The following is a 15,116-nucleotide window of genomic DNA, read 5'->3' as shown; positions in this document are numbered from 1 at the left end:
CAAGCACGCACGCACGGAAGGGGCCTCGCGAACGCACGCACACGTAAGTACACTGCACAACCACGAACGCAAACCCACGCACACACACACACACACGCACGCACACGGTCAAGCAGCACAGCGACAGCAGAACCAGCAGCAGCAGCAGCAGCAGCAGGAGCAGCGGCAGCAGCAGGAGCAGCAGCAGCACCACACAGCACACAGCGCTGACTTGCAGACGGCCGGACGGCAACGTTGCTCTTCCGCAAGAGGTTGGCGAAGAAATGAAGCAAAATCTTCACCGAAACCCGGATACCGTCGCCGTCGGCGCGCCGTCTTTTCGTCCTTGCCCGGCGCATCTTCGGCCCGTCGTCGTCGTCGTCGTCGGCGAATCGAGCCGACGATGGCTGTGCGAGAAAAGAAATTCATACATGTGACGAAAGTTGTTTAATAATTGCATCACTACTGCCGCTGCTGCTGCCGTGGCTGCTGCTGCTGCTGCCGCTGCTCGAAAGTAAATAACAGCTCCCCGGCGACTAGCCGAATGGTGGTAGTGGTGGTGGTGGTGGTGGTGCCGGACTTCCGGTGCGTGTGAAGCTGCAGGTGCAGCTGCGGCTAAATTCCTCGGCAACCGGGCAAGAATGCTTCTAGTTTCCTAGACGAAGCGAACGTAAGAATGCGCGCGTTAAGAACTGCGGCTGACGCTGAATTGGAAGTTGAACCGGCAGACCGGAATTTGGACGCCGCCGAAGGGCGTGAAATGTTACATCTGGAACGGTGCTGGGCTCAATCTTTCTCTACTTTCCAACTGTCCACCGTGCTGGGCTTATCGTTCAGGGATTCAGGGACACAGCAAAAATTTAGGCCACCTGGAAGAGTCACACAACTGTCACTATAAACCTCATTAGTTGTGGAACGTCCAGAAAAATATGGTCTGTTGATATTTTCACCACCTGATTTCGCCAATGGAGTCATCATTAGTGTGCTGGAATCGTCAGGAACACAAATGAAACGAATTTAAACAGCCCCAGACACGATCGCTGTACGACACACGGCTGACCGAATCGCTGACCATTCGTAGCTTCAAGCTCCGGAAGCCAATCGCCAAGCCAACGCCAAAGAGTACCTACCAGAAGCTCCTGTATTCTGGTTTTCATTCGGAAATAAGAACCTCGGAAGCTGTGGGATGCAGGAAACGGCATCCCCAGGAAACGACATCCGTCTGACTGAACGCTTTTTTGGACCAAAGGATCAAAAGCCAAACGGGACCGGGAAAGGTTTCGCCCAAAAAGAGTTGGGTAGCTTCTGGACAGCTGACTAGAGCACGCAAGGAAAGCAAAAACTTAATGAACTCTCTGCGTGATGTAGAATAGAAAGGCTAACTGTCGATGTCTGTCGATGCTGGGGGCCGTTGGGTTCGATTCCCGAGACCCCGGAACCGTTACGGGGGGCCCGTAAAGAACACAACGTTGCAGTAAGCAACAGCGATTAAGATTACCGCCCGGTGGTTCTCATTGAAGGCGGACAGGATGAAAACTCACTCGCGACAGCAGAGAGAGGGCGGAAGATGTGCTCGGAGCTGCTGCTATGTCCATCGCTTATGTATCGCCCGCGGCTTATTACAGTGTGCAAACGCCTTCGCCTGCGTCTTCGTCGGTACTTTGGGCTAGCATAGGTCATTGCAACAAGCCGCTCCCAAACCTCACCCACCTATCATTCCACCCCCCCCCCCTTCCTCTCTCTTCTCCATCCATCTTCCCGCAGAAATCCCGCTCCAGGGTCCAGGTTGCATCTGAACGCACTCTCCAGGAGACTGGAGACGGCAACAACAACAACAACACCCACAGCATTCAGCGAGCACCGCGCCGTTCCACTCCACCCCCGCTGCGGTATGAGCTCCACTCCGCAAACTAGCATGCTTGTGCTTTCTTTCTGACTCTCTCTCTTTCGCTGTCTCTCTCTCTCTCTCCGTCACACACAGACACACAGAAACACACTCGCATATGCATACAGACCCTTGTGTCTCCGATGGCTGGCTGCCGAGAACCCGGAAGCTGGCGTGCGTACTGGTCCGGGTGGTCAACATTGTGTTCAAACCCCTGCTCCCGGCACGATGCGATCCCCCCCCCCCCCCACACACGCTCCCGCCTTAATCTTTGTCCGGCTCCTGAATCCTCGTCGGATGCTTTCGTCGAACTTAGACACAAACTCACACGGATCCCGTTCGGTATACCACGAGCGCATTAGGCAGCAAGAGAGGGAGAGAGCGACCGAGAGAGAGAGACAGTAGATTGCGGGCTGCTGCTCCTGACGGGTAGCAGTCGGACAGGGACGGGCGTTGCATTTGTTTTGTTTGTGCATCCACCGATCCAATTGACCCCCCCCCCTCCCCCCCGCCAAGAAGGTTGAGAAAGCCTCCGGCTTCCGAACGCTTATTGGGGATACAATGGGAGGGGGGGGGGGAGATTGGGGTGCCCTAAGACCCCGACCCCGCGTTGGTTTCACCGAAGAGCGAAGACAGAAGAGTTTCAATCGCCGATGCACTTTTTGCGTATTCATACACACATGCACTTTCAGAGGGGTGGGAGGGGGGGGGGGGTTGCCAACTTTCTTTGCTCGATTCACACACACACACACACATACACGCACGCATGCATACGCACACTTCGTTCGGCGTTCCGCGGCTTGCGGCGGTGTGTGATACAAACGTACACATATACGGCGGATCCGGCGGCCCGGCCCCGGTCCTTAGGCATCCTTGGGGGGGCGGCATCCCAGCAGCATGCCGCACCCCGCACTCGCGGGGCTCGCGGCAAGAGGAACACGAATACGAACCTATGTTCTAGTAGCCGTAGTCCGGGCGACAAAGGAACCGCCGTCCTGGCGGCGACAGCGGCGGCGACGTCCTGGCGGTTGATCGGGGGACTGGCTCGGCGGCGGCGGCGGTGGCGGTGGCGGCGTCGACGGGACTGTCGTCCGGTGATGACGCGCGTCCACGGAGGTCGCTCGGTATCTGCACGGGGTCTGTCGCTCTCCCTTCCGGCGCACACACGGCGGATCCGGTTTTTTTGACCACCTCTCTACACTGCAGCCCGCGGGTTCTTGAGGCACGCGCACCCGTTGCCGTTCCCGGTCGGTAGTTAGTTAGCAATAGTTTAGCGCGTCCGCGGCTCTACTTGGGACACACGGGGTTCCTCCCTAGACTTGGCTTTGTTTTTGTATTCGCTCGTCGTCGTCACTGGCAGCAGCAGCAGCACCACCACCACGATCACGTCATCCCGCGCGAGATGGTCGCGGTCTCACCAAACCCCACGGCCACACACACACACACACACACACACACGGCAGCAGCACACTGTGTGTGGCAGCAGCATAAAAACAGAGCGCGCGGAACCCTTTATTGCCGCACGCGCACTAAAGGAAAATACAAAAACGTGTCACGAGAGGGGGCGTGAAAGGGGTGAGACCGGGTGGCGGACGAAAAACGATGGAAATTAAAAAAAAACACAACTCATAATGTCTCGTCTCGTGCAGCACACACATACACCGACACACCGAGAGAGAGAGAGAGAGAGAGAGAGAGAGAGAGAGAGAGAGAGAGAAAGAGAGAGAGTTCCATCGCAAAAAAAATAAACATTCAGTCAGAAAAAACAGCCGGGGCTGTTTGCGGAACAAAGCGGATATACGCAAATGCTAGGGTGTTCATTAAGTTTTGCGTGTCGATAAGAAGGACACATTTTTATGGTTTGAAACACACTTTATTAAACACACACACAGTTTGGTCTCCCTGAACGCTTTCCACGCACCATTTTTTTAGGTCGGAAAACAGACGGAAGTCACCAGGGGCCAAATCTGGTGAATACGGTACGGATACTCCAACAATTCGTACTTTATTTCATGGATTTTTGCCATTTTCCCAGGGTGCATTGTCCTGATGAAAGAGGTTGTTTTTCGTCTTAAACGAGGTCTTTTTCACAAATTTTCTATTTCAGTTGGTCTAAAAGGTTACAACAACAGTCAAAACTTATTGTTTTACCAGTTTGCAAGTAATCCGCTAACAAAATTCAATTCGCATCCCACAGAACTGATGCCAACACCCGTTTGGGTGATTTCTGGACACGAACTCGTTTCGGAGATTAAGAACTGGGTTAACACCACTCCTTAGCCTCTTGTTTTGACTCAGGATCATGGTGATAGGCGTATGTCTCATGATGATTTAATGCACCAAATCCACTTTATCCTTTCGAAAAAGCTCAAAATGTTGCCGAGAAACTTGCATTCGAATGCGTTTTTGTTCCATTTTTAGCGAATGCGGTACCCATTGCGCACACAGTTCTTTTTTGGAACCCATTACTCCAGTCACAATATTGGTTGTACTGCTGAATGGCTCACTCAGAGATGGCTAGGCTTTGTACCAAATCTATTTCAGTTATTGTCATTCAGTTGTGTCTGTTTTTTTACGTTTTTGACGTCGATCGTCTTGACGGCTAGTACGACCACGTTTAAACTCAGAAACCCCCCTTTTAACCCCCGAATTGAAGGTGAGGCGTCGTGTTGTTCATAAATTTCCTTTGCTTCCGAACCTTTCAAAAATAAAAATTAAATCACTGCACATGTCGATACCAAATGGCTTGTGCAATAAAAATTAAGCGACCGATTGACATGAAACTTCACACACGTTCATATGAAAAGTGTATCAATCAAAAAATTTGGCTCGTAGCACCGCCCTCTGATATCGACCCGCAAAACTTAATGAACACCCTAGGGCGCCATTGGTGGCGCTAGAGCTGGTTTTTTTTTGCAAATTGTTTGTCAAGTTTCCGATACAACAGCAATTGATGATGCTTTTGTGGATGCTGCTCTGTCGGAAGGATCCCCGTATGCCATCCCATCCCATGCATTTCCTCGCATCCCGCACACACTTTGTTGCTTCGGTACGATGCGGGCAGTGTGATGTTACCGGCTCAGGATAATGCTTCTCGCATCTCGATGCAATCATCTCGTGGCATCGCAAAAAAGGGTTGTTGGAGGTGCAGTTTGGTCGTACAATGCACGCACGGGGAGGGGGGGTACGCACGAACTTTCGTTCTGGGGGGGCCCGCCCGCTAATGGGAATGCTACCACCCACAACGATGCACAAACACAGCCACACAGCCAGGGCAGCTCCAGCTGCCATTCTTCTTTCCGGCTGATCGATTTTTCCGACCCCCCGTTTTGCGCTCTCGTTTTTCACGCATACACACACACACGCACAGAGAGTGAGAGAGAGAGAGAGAGAGAGAGAAATGAACGCACAACACCTTCCGGCGACGTCGTTTCGGTCGTCGTCGCGGGTCGTCCCAAAGTGCGCGTGCGCGCGTCCACGTGAAAACTGGCTCGCCACAAGTTGTCAATTGCATAGTAACGAAACCGACGAAAAACACATACAACAAACTGGAGGCTGGAGCTGGAGACGAAACACCCATTTGCTTGCGTTTGCGAGCGTGCGTGCGTGCGTGCGCAGCGTCCGCGAATGACAGTTACATGTTACATACGGCGCGACACTTGACACACACACGCGTGATCGCGTGAGATCGCCACGTTTGAATATTTGAACGACCGTTGCACGCCAGCACGCAGCCTCACCGCTAAGGAGAAAGAAGAAAGAAGGAAAACAAAGACGCCAAACGCACACCGATTGAAGCTATTGTTTTGGTTTCTTCTCTATTTGTTCTGAAATCATTTAATGATACGGCATTTAATTTTACAGTACATGTACAGTGTGTGTGTGTGTTTGGGTGTGTTTGGGTGTGTTCGGAATTTGTCTCTGCACTGCCCTGCCCAGGCATTGCTTGCTGCCCGGGCCTTGGGTTTGCCCCGCCTGCCCCCCTGCCGCTAGCACTACTACTCGCCCGCTACTAGTTACTGAGTTGTTACACACATATTGCAGACCGGCTTGCTTGCGGGTAGGTAGCTGGGTAGCTAGGTTATTTCGGTTACGATTTTGAACTCGCAATGTACCTGTACCTGTTGCAGTACCTCCAGGCTGCGAGACCCCAGCGTCCCCTTTTCCGGCAAGCACACCGCACTTTACCACTCACCCCGTCCGGAAGGGCTGGGGCGTAAAAGAAACAAGCCAACAATATATTGTCGCTATGTAAACGTAATGAAGAGCGTGTGCATCATCACTAGAGAGAGGAATGTACCGTGTTTCCGATCGAAACCGAAGTCAATCAAAAACTCTTGTGTGCTACTTGTGGTAGGCGATACGCGTTTCAACTATTACAGCAAGAAGTGTGCACACCGCGGAAACCCCGGTGTCATCATCATCATCGGGAGCCCTGCCAGAATCTCGCCAATCTTAACTTTTCAATCTTAAATCGATTGCGCCCGGGGAGGCGCCCGCTCCCCACTACACTACAACAAACAGAACGAAAAATAAAAAATAACTAAACTAAACAGAAAACAGAAAAACATCAAACAATGTTATCTCACAAGCATTTTCTTTGTCTGCCACCAGCACACAGTTACGGTTCCGCTGTTTTTTGCTGTCGAATTTTCCGTTTGTATAGTGTACCCCGTTTGCCTTTTCTCTTCTTTTCCATTTCCATTTTTTTTTTGTTGCTCAGTTCGATTTGGAGGAAAATCATAACGGATCCTGCCGGGGTTTCCTCACGCATTCCTCAGATTTTGCTCCTTACATATAATTTCTTGTTGTTCCAATTATATTCAATAATCCTACGTAATGTTGCTGTTTTCTTTTGCAATTACTTCTAGCTTAAAGTGTACTGTTGTTGTGTATGCGTGAGAATGCTGGTGTGTGTGTGTGTGTGTATGAGATAGCTGCTTGTTTTTATTTTATCTTCTTGTTTGATTTGCTTTATCTAGCACTGATTTCCTTTCTAAACATTCCACATTTGTTTTGCTATCGCGTGTTCCGTTTGTTTTTTTGTTTCATTTTTTTCCTCATACCTTTCCTTTCAAGTTATGGGTTTTTTCTTCAACGGCAAAAAATACTCGAGGGGGTCGTTGCTCCTCTACATTTTAGTCGTGACTTTGTTTGTTTGTCTTTGCTTTAGTTTGTTTGTTTGTTTGTTTTTGTTGTTCTTGTTTTTTTTTCTCTAGTTAGTTTAATAATTTAAATAAGGGAATTGATTTAGGTTTTTTTGCTTAGTTGAGAACGTGTTGCTGATAGTTGTGTTCCAGCGGGCCTTCGCCAGAGCCAAACGCACTATCGTAGCCCAGATTCTCGTCGGACGAGTCGTCCTTCAGGTGCTCTAGTATAACATTGTCACTACTGCTTCGGCCCTTCATCGAGGATTCGTCTTTCCATTTATCCATCGATCGCCTCCGCGCGTTCATGAAGAAGTTACCGACCGTTGTCGGTTCCAATCCCAGCTGTCGAGCGATAGTTACTTGCATCTCCTTGGAAGGCCGCTTAGTTTCCTAAAACCCAACACGGAAAGCGCAAACAAGCTCGTTAAACGTAACCGTTCCGCCACTGGCATCGGGCAAGGAACGTACAAATGTGTTTTATGTTGCACGAAAAATGAAAACAAAACCAAATATAAAACAAAATATAAACCATACACATCGGGCTATACTAAAACACGACGAACGTAGGGTAAGCGTAAGGTGCATCATACTCATTGGAACATCGATAAGGTAGGAAATTTCCTAGAAAAGACCAACATAAAATTGGCGGACTAACAACAACGTGAACGGCGAAGTAAAATCAAACATCCCGGGCCTCAGATGCGTTGGCCTACGGGAAACGAAAGATAAAGCTCCAGTAACAAGCTACAATAAAAGAAAGAATACAGCACGAAAGGGACAACAGTGGACAGGAGAAATATTGTGAGAAACAGAAGAATACCAACGAATATCGCTACGAGTAATTACTTATCACTCAAACGCATACTTTGAAAATTGCCTGAAGGGTCCTTCTCTGCAGATCTGTAAACACTAGTCGAGGTTTTTTCGTGTGCCCCATCATGACGTGAGTTTCGGGTTCCTCTGGTTTCTTAGAGTTAACTATTAGTGTGAATTAGTGTGTAACCAACCAGGGTAGACCATCCAGCCATGTTGTTAGGTTGTTAGCATTTGGAAAGGATGGAAATGGTTGGTAAAAAAGAGAAACGATTTTGTTAATACTGACGCTCACATTAGAGCACTGTGGGTGGGGAGGCTGTGGCTGGAAGACGGCGGTTGGAACGATCGGAGCATGGGTTGCATGGTAGCATTGCAGTCAGTGTATGATGACAACACGACACACGACCACGGAATGGATGAGTTGGAAAGGGACGGACAAAGGAGGTGAAGGAGCAGAAAAATAAGATGTAAAATTAACCTGGTTTCGCCGATTGAGTAGCTTGAAATGAGAGAAAAGAATACATAACATTATTTCCCGGTCATTATATCTCCAGAAACCACTATCTACTAGGAGTGAATAAAAAGAACAATAGTGCGGAGGTGTATAAACAAAAAAAAATAAACCCATATAATGTAACGGACCAGGAACTTTTTTGTTTTATTCATAGACATTAATAATAATGAACAGAAACATAATATAAAATATAAATAATCAAGCGAACATCGTACGAGTATACATCACAGTGCATTCAAAGCTTATGGTGCATAATCAGCCTTCTTTGTTGGCTTGGCACACGAGCACAGAAAAAAGGAATCACACAAATAGCGAACGAAAGTAGCCTACATCGTTGCAACCATAAAATGCATCACATGTCAATAAATGATAAATCTAAAAACTAGAAAACAAATCGCAGTTCTATAAAATATTTGAATAAAAAAAATTCGGAACTGAAAGAACTGATAACGTCGAACATAAAAACCACACACATGAAAACATCGAATACACGCTCGGTACGGCAAGGATTGAGAGTGTCAGGCTACTGGCAGTAGAGGTAACGAACATCGTGTAAAAAGCAAGATACCTGCTAGCCTAAGTGCAGACATTCTCTGATATTCCGGTTCCTGTATCCATTTGTACATCCGACGGAACGTTTCACGGCCGGACTTTAGCTTTGACCACGGTTTCGGGTTCCGCAGCAGGTCGGAAAGCGTGCCTTGCGACCGACAGAGCACCCGTTGCGCGAAGATTGCCTGTGGAATGCTGTAACGCTTCAGCTCAGAGCTGATCCGGTGAGCCAGCTCTTTGGTGTTGATCTCCTCGATGTCACCGTTTATACATCCTACATCTCCAAGTGCCACGCACCCGCCCGCGCTGCCCTTGCCGATGCTACCACCGGCACCACTGCCAACCCCGTTCGTTAGCTGTTGATTGCACGATTCCTCTACCTTCTTCTCCTCCATCTTGACGTGTTCCAGGTCCGACTCATCGTACACGTCGTCAATAACAATCTCTTTACACAGATTAAGGTCGCTTATGTTGGTTTTTGAACTGAAAGACTTGCTGCTAAGAAACACATGATGATGATCCTTGTGGCCGGTACCCCCGCCGCTCCCTCCACCGTCGCCGCCTCCGCCACCCGGACCAGTTCCGTTGCTACCACTGCCACCACCGACCCCGATGCTGTTGCCCCCGTGCAGTACCACGTCAGTTCCGTTCGGTTGCTGCTCGAGATACTGTTGTACGGGGCTCGGATACTGCTCGGTGTCGTCCTTCGCATGTCGCACCAGCTCGGATTTGCCCACAACAGACGCGACGGAGGCCGCCGAGCTGAGGAATCGGTCGTCCACCGCACCGAGGTTGGCGGGCAGCGGCGAGGCACGGACTAGAATACACTCGCTTTTCCGCTCATCGTCGTCCTTATCGGTGAGATGATCGGGCAACTTGGCATCCTTCAGAACGTGATGGCTTTTGTCGTGCAGCTCCTGGTGCACGTCGTTGCTCGGCGACAGCTCCTGCACCGAGTTGATGTGCACGGGCGAGTGGATCACACCCAGCTTCTCCAGGTTGTAGCACGAGTTGATCTCGATGTTCACGCCGACCGAGCCGCTGTTGATGCCGGGAAACGCCTCGCAGATGTTGCCACCGATCGAGTAGGCGAACTTGTCGGACATCGTCGAGATCGGGGGCAGTGGCTGCAGTGGCGTCAGCGTCGCGTACGAGGTGTTTGTGTTGAGGCTGACCGGCGAATCGCGATCGTGCATTGGCGAGAGCGTTTGAAAGTCGGACGACATCATCGAGTCGACCGAGCCCGGGTTCTGGCTGCCCAGGCACATGTTGATTTGCTGCAAACTCTCCTGCGGATGGATGATCACAGACAACGCGTCCTGTTTGTGCTGCTGCACCAGAATCACCTCGATCTCGCCGAGCGATGACTGATCTTGGTGCGGGCTGTGCATGTGACTGTCATCCTTTTGCGTTAGATGTTTACTGATTGCCTGCGTGTGCTGTTGATGTAGCTGCTGCAGCTGCTGCTGTTGTTGTTGCTGCTGCTGCTGCTGGTGCTGCTGATGTTGCTGCTGCTGCTGCTGATGTTGCTGTTGTTTCGATTTGGAATTCTGGGGAAAAAAGTTTCCACTACTAATAACACAAGGACGATCGTTATTGCATTGCTCCATCGTTAATTGTTCTAAGCGGTCAGTGAGCAGAGTTTCTCGATTTTCCTAGTGCCCCCGGGTCATTATAAGAAAAATCATCGAAAACCGTACAACGGGAAAGAGAAAGATAGATGGAAGAGATAGAGAGAACAGAACAGAAGAGAAAGAGAGAAAGAGAGAGAGAGAGAGAGAGAGAGAGAGAGAGAAGAGAGAAAGAGAGATTAACAACAACTGTTCACGTTGCTAACTACTGTTTGTTTGTTAGGGTAATTGCGCTGAACAAATTGATAATTTGTGGTTTCACGGGGCATCCCACTAGAGGTTTAAAACCTGATAATAGAAAAAAAAATTTGGCGAATTGGAAAACAGACTCCGTGCTCCTTGCTTCTCTTCTCGCTCCGCACGCGCTATCCTGCTCTTCTCGACACGCTCCTTTTTGGCATCCAACGTCAATCATTTGGTCCACTTTTACACAAGGTGTAACCAAAACGGGGCTTCATGTAGGAGAGGGGAGGACCGACGGCTACAAGGACCTCGCGCGTACGCATGATTTTCCTTTCGCGTGGCGCATCCTGTGGCAGATACAAGGAGAACTCATTTGCCCGACCCCGACCGCCCGCCAGAGCCAACATGCGGGATTCAAAACCTTACGAAACTTCTAACGCGGCTCCGCCGGTTCTCTTCCTTCCCTTCTGTTCCACCCGCGGTCTCACCCCTCGCCACTAACAACCCTTACTCCCCACTAAGTGTGTTTGGTATATCCTCCGAGGTTAGCTAGCCTTTTTTCTTCCTTTTCTTTTTTGTTCGTCATGCGGAACACGCAGCACATTTGTGATGAGCTGTTTTATATAATCTTCCCAACTATGCATGACGTCCCTGGGGGGCCTGGGCTGCACTTCTGTTTCTGAGGCATTTTCCTGGCGGGCCTTTAACTGGGAAGAAAGCTATGGAAGGCGGTGCAACGGCGGTATGCGTTTTGGGGCCTTGTTTTTCACGCTCTGCTCCCACGGTGCACAGCGCGTTTCCGTATTTTGCAAAAAGTAATATTCGGCAACGTTGGCCCGCAATATTGGCCTTTTCCCAGCCCGCTGATGGTTGTGGGTGGAAAAGGGGAATGTTTTTTCTGGGCCTGCACTGCGGAAAGGACCCTCTGCGGGTGGTGTGACGACTTCACTTCACTGCCATTTGGGTCCCGCTCTGTACCCGCCGTGCGATGCGAAAAGCCCCCGTGACAAACTTCCGCCGCACGGTGAACGGGGGGTTTTCCTGATTTTTAGAGCTCCCCCCCCCCCGGGGGTGGGGTGAATGGGTGGAAAAAGTTACGAAGCGGGTGGGAAGGGAAGAAAAGATGCAGGAGGACCTTCCAGCCAACACTTCGCGGAGCACGTCATGGAGGGGCACTTTTTTCACGCATCGAACACACTTGAAAACAGTTCCGTCGACTGCGAACGGCACACCAATTACACCCGCCCACGTGCAGTGCCCGAACCGATCCGGCATTTTGTACCTGAAGTCATATTCCATCGAGCTTGCGGTCGGCTGAACCAAGACGTATTTTTATTCACAACACTTGTTTTATCAATGCGCGAATGTTTTCAAATAGAGACACACTTGCAGGCGCAGCCAGCGTGGAAATTTTGTCGCTTCGTGAAATGCGCACGGCTGCCGTGTTGAAGTTGCAGTCCTCCGTGCAACGCAGTGTCATTCCTTTTGCCCTGACTTTGACAGTTTAGGGACTCGCCTGGTTTAGGGACACAACGTGTGCTTTGTTTTTTCGTCCTTTCCGTAGATCGTTTCTTTCGGTATTGTGCTCTTGCATTCTTGCAGGGACTTCAACGATTCGAATGGATAGCACGCCGGTGGCCCTCCGATTCAACATTCCCAAGCACCACGGCATTGCTCCAAAACGCTGGTTTCCACTCGCTGGCGCTCACGTTGAGTTTAGACGGTCGGCAAGTTGTAAAATAAAAACAAATTGAACACTAATAATCTGTCCTACTTCTATTGTTGCTACATTGTATTGCATTCAAACTGTTTCGCAGTTTCACTGCGTAACTTTCATCGGGAAAACCCCCCGCAACGATACGTTCAAATCGAAAGCGATCTAAGCTGGCTGACGGCGAAAGCAAGGAACTGTCAATTTTTCGCCCCGTTTTCGATTCCGTTGCGACACCGTGGCGAAGTGCCTGCGCATTTCACGGACATGCTTTACGGCAATCGAGAACGGCAAAGCAGCGTCGCCACTTCAATAACTTCGTTCGTTCGTTCAGCGTTAGTTTTCTTCACTGGTTTTTACGATCATTTTAGCAAATTATCTACCTAGAAATAGTGCTCCGATGGGGCTCCATGGTTGGTTACCGATATTTGGATTTCATCATTCTTTGCGCATCACGGTAAATGGTATTACGGCAGTTTCTTTTTGCCTGATAGTTCGACACCTCGCTACTCGGTAAGGTTTTCCTGCGGGTGGGTTGACCGTAATTGTGTGTCAGTGTATGCAAAAAAAACCAAGTTAGACCGTGTTGCTGCCCGCGGCCGACTGTATTTCCCTTTTGAACGAAAAAAAAAGCATCTTTTTCCATGCAAACGCTACAATTCGCGATTTTGCTCTCACAAGTTTCGGTTGCCAGGGCCAGAATTTACTTTTCGTGTGAAGTCCTCGGCCAATGTATGGTGTACGAAGTAAACACAGCAAAAGGAACAGTAACCAAAAACAGGGTGTGGAACAGAAAACAAAAAGGTTGCAAATGCGTGCGACGCTTGGTGTGAAAAGTGGAGAATCTTCCTAATTTGATTAGTGTCTGGGCCCGCTTGTAACGAAAGCACCGTGCACCCCCCCCCTTAATCTGCACATCAATCCAATCGCAACAATCAAACACGGTCGCGTTTACGTACGTGCTCGCCTAACTGTTTCTTAGTGTTTCCAAAATAATCGTTCGTACACGCGGTAGCGAGTCGAACGTGGTGCAATGACCATCGACGCCTAGTCCTCGCTTCCTTGCATCGCTATCTCGCGGCCCACAATAAATCGGGAGCTATCAATGAATTGCCATCAACATTTTTGTCAACGACACAGCCTACTATCACCCCCGAAACGGTTGAACACTTCGCCCTCCGCACAATCGCTTCCATCTCGCGCATGCCGTCCGTCGGTTCCATTGCGAAGTTTTAAAGAAAGAAGGCTACGCGTTCGGTGATTCGAATAGGAACATTAAAAACCCATCGAAACATAGCTCCAGCGGGAGCTCATCTGGACCAAGGGTGGCAACATGCTAATTTTGGTGAGGGTGCCAAAAGCTTTTAAACTCACTGCGAACGCGATGTTCGCTGCCCACATAAGTACATCGGACTGCTCGGCAAGTATACACACTAGCCTATCGGTTGGCTAATTCGAACTAAACAAGCTAATTCCCAAGCCTACTTTGTACATATATTATGAGTTCTAGAATTGCATTAGCGTTTTCGTGCAGGCACTAAACTGTGTTGGTTTTCAAACGCGAAACGCAGGTTTTCTAATTTTAACATTTATTTTTAAAGTTTGCATTCATCATGTTTTGCCATTTCTTCTCCTGTTCCTACTTGTATGAGTAACATCCTTTCTTGCCTGCTTGTGCCAGAACAATAACAATAGTGTACGACTGGGAGAGTATCCGTTTTTTACGCGCATTTATAAACATTTCTTTACGTGACTGTCACTACTATTACTGTCGTGCCACTGATTTTCTCTTGAAACTATATTTAAAATATATATTAATATATAACAATTGTGTGTAATTTTTATATAATATATTTACATAATTTCTGACCCGTATATATAAATATTAATTCATATAGCTAGCACGACATATTTACTGTGAAAAAATTGGATTCTCATGAACAAGCGTTGACGTGTGCTAAAAATAAATGTTTGAAGCAACTCAAATCATGTGTTATTTCATTCTACATTGATCTTTTCAAATATGCATTCTGTTGATAAATAACCATGTATATTATACATTTTATATATAATATATCATACAATATATTATATATATGATACATATAATATACTATGGGATACCATATTCGCATAAAATATATATATAATTCTTAGTTGTTCCATCAATTGCAACAGGGAAAGAAACGAAGGGAGTTTAGAACTAGAGCAAAGCGGATTTTGCATTTTACAGTTCAAAGCCCTTGGTTCGATCATTTGACCATCATCATTGCTTCCAAAGGTTATTTCGAGTCAATGCCGACGATCAAATGATCGAAAAAATTTCCAAAGGTTAAACAACATTGAATTGTTGGACGAATGTGATTTTTACACTGTTTTACGCAATTGAAATTGATGCATTAATTTTTGCAGCCCTACGTTCGACCCCAAACATAATTCGTGGTCCTTCGTACTGTGTTCAATACCTATCACATTAATGTTATCGTTATGTTTTGTTATTGTTCTTGTTTCGTAGCCTTTTATATGTTTCCCCATCAGAGGTGGGGAACACCATGTGGGCTTGGTTTCAGTCCGCTTTTAATGATTTTGAAAATATGGCACGATCATTATGCCAACGAAAGTGCTACTTCTCGTTTCACAACTTCTAAATGCTTATCACGGATATCGGTCCGATTAGAGCATTGCAGAGAAAGTT

At 48.4% G+C, this 15,116-nt stretch overlaps 1 protein-coding gene across 2 annotated transcripts; it reads right to left on the bottom strand.

Moving 5' to 3' along the window:
• Nucleotides 1-5,807: 5,807 nt before the first annotated feature.
• On the bottom strand, nt 5,808-12,083 carry LOC128276098 (homeobox protein onecut). 2 transcript variants are annotated; one of them, XM_053014600.1, is made up of 5 exons: nt 11,993-12,083; nt 8,913-10,551; nt 8,309-8,329; nt 7,880-7,992; nt 5,808-7,404 (listed from the first exon to the last, which is right to left on the bottom strand). In XM_053014600.1, exons 2-5 carry the CDS (start codon nt 10,504-10,506, stop codon nt 7,129-7,131), a joined length of 2,004 nt encoding a protein of 667 aa, XP_052870560.1. In that variant the 5' UTR covers nt 10,507-10,551; nt 11,993-12,083; the 3' UTR covers nt 5,808-7,128. The 2 variants fall into 2 exon arrangements, with proteins under 2 accessions (XP_052870560.1, XP_052870630.1); XM_053014670.1 differs by lacking the exon at nt 11,993-12,083 and having other exon boundaries at nt 8,913-10,555.
• Between the last annotated feature and the right edge of the window lie 3,033 nt (nt 12,084-15,116).

This window comes from Anopheles cruzii, chromosome X (assembly GCF_943734635.1).
Source record: "Anopheles cruzii chromosome X, idAnoCruzAS_RS32_06, whole genome shotgun sequence".
Lineage (NCBI taxonomy): Eukaryota > Metazoa > Arthropoda > Insecta > Diptera > Culicidae > Anopheles > Anopheles cruzii.
Note: the sequence above shows the minus strand (reverse complement) of the source record. Positions and strands in the feature narration are given on the sequence as shown.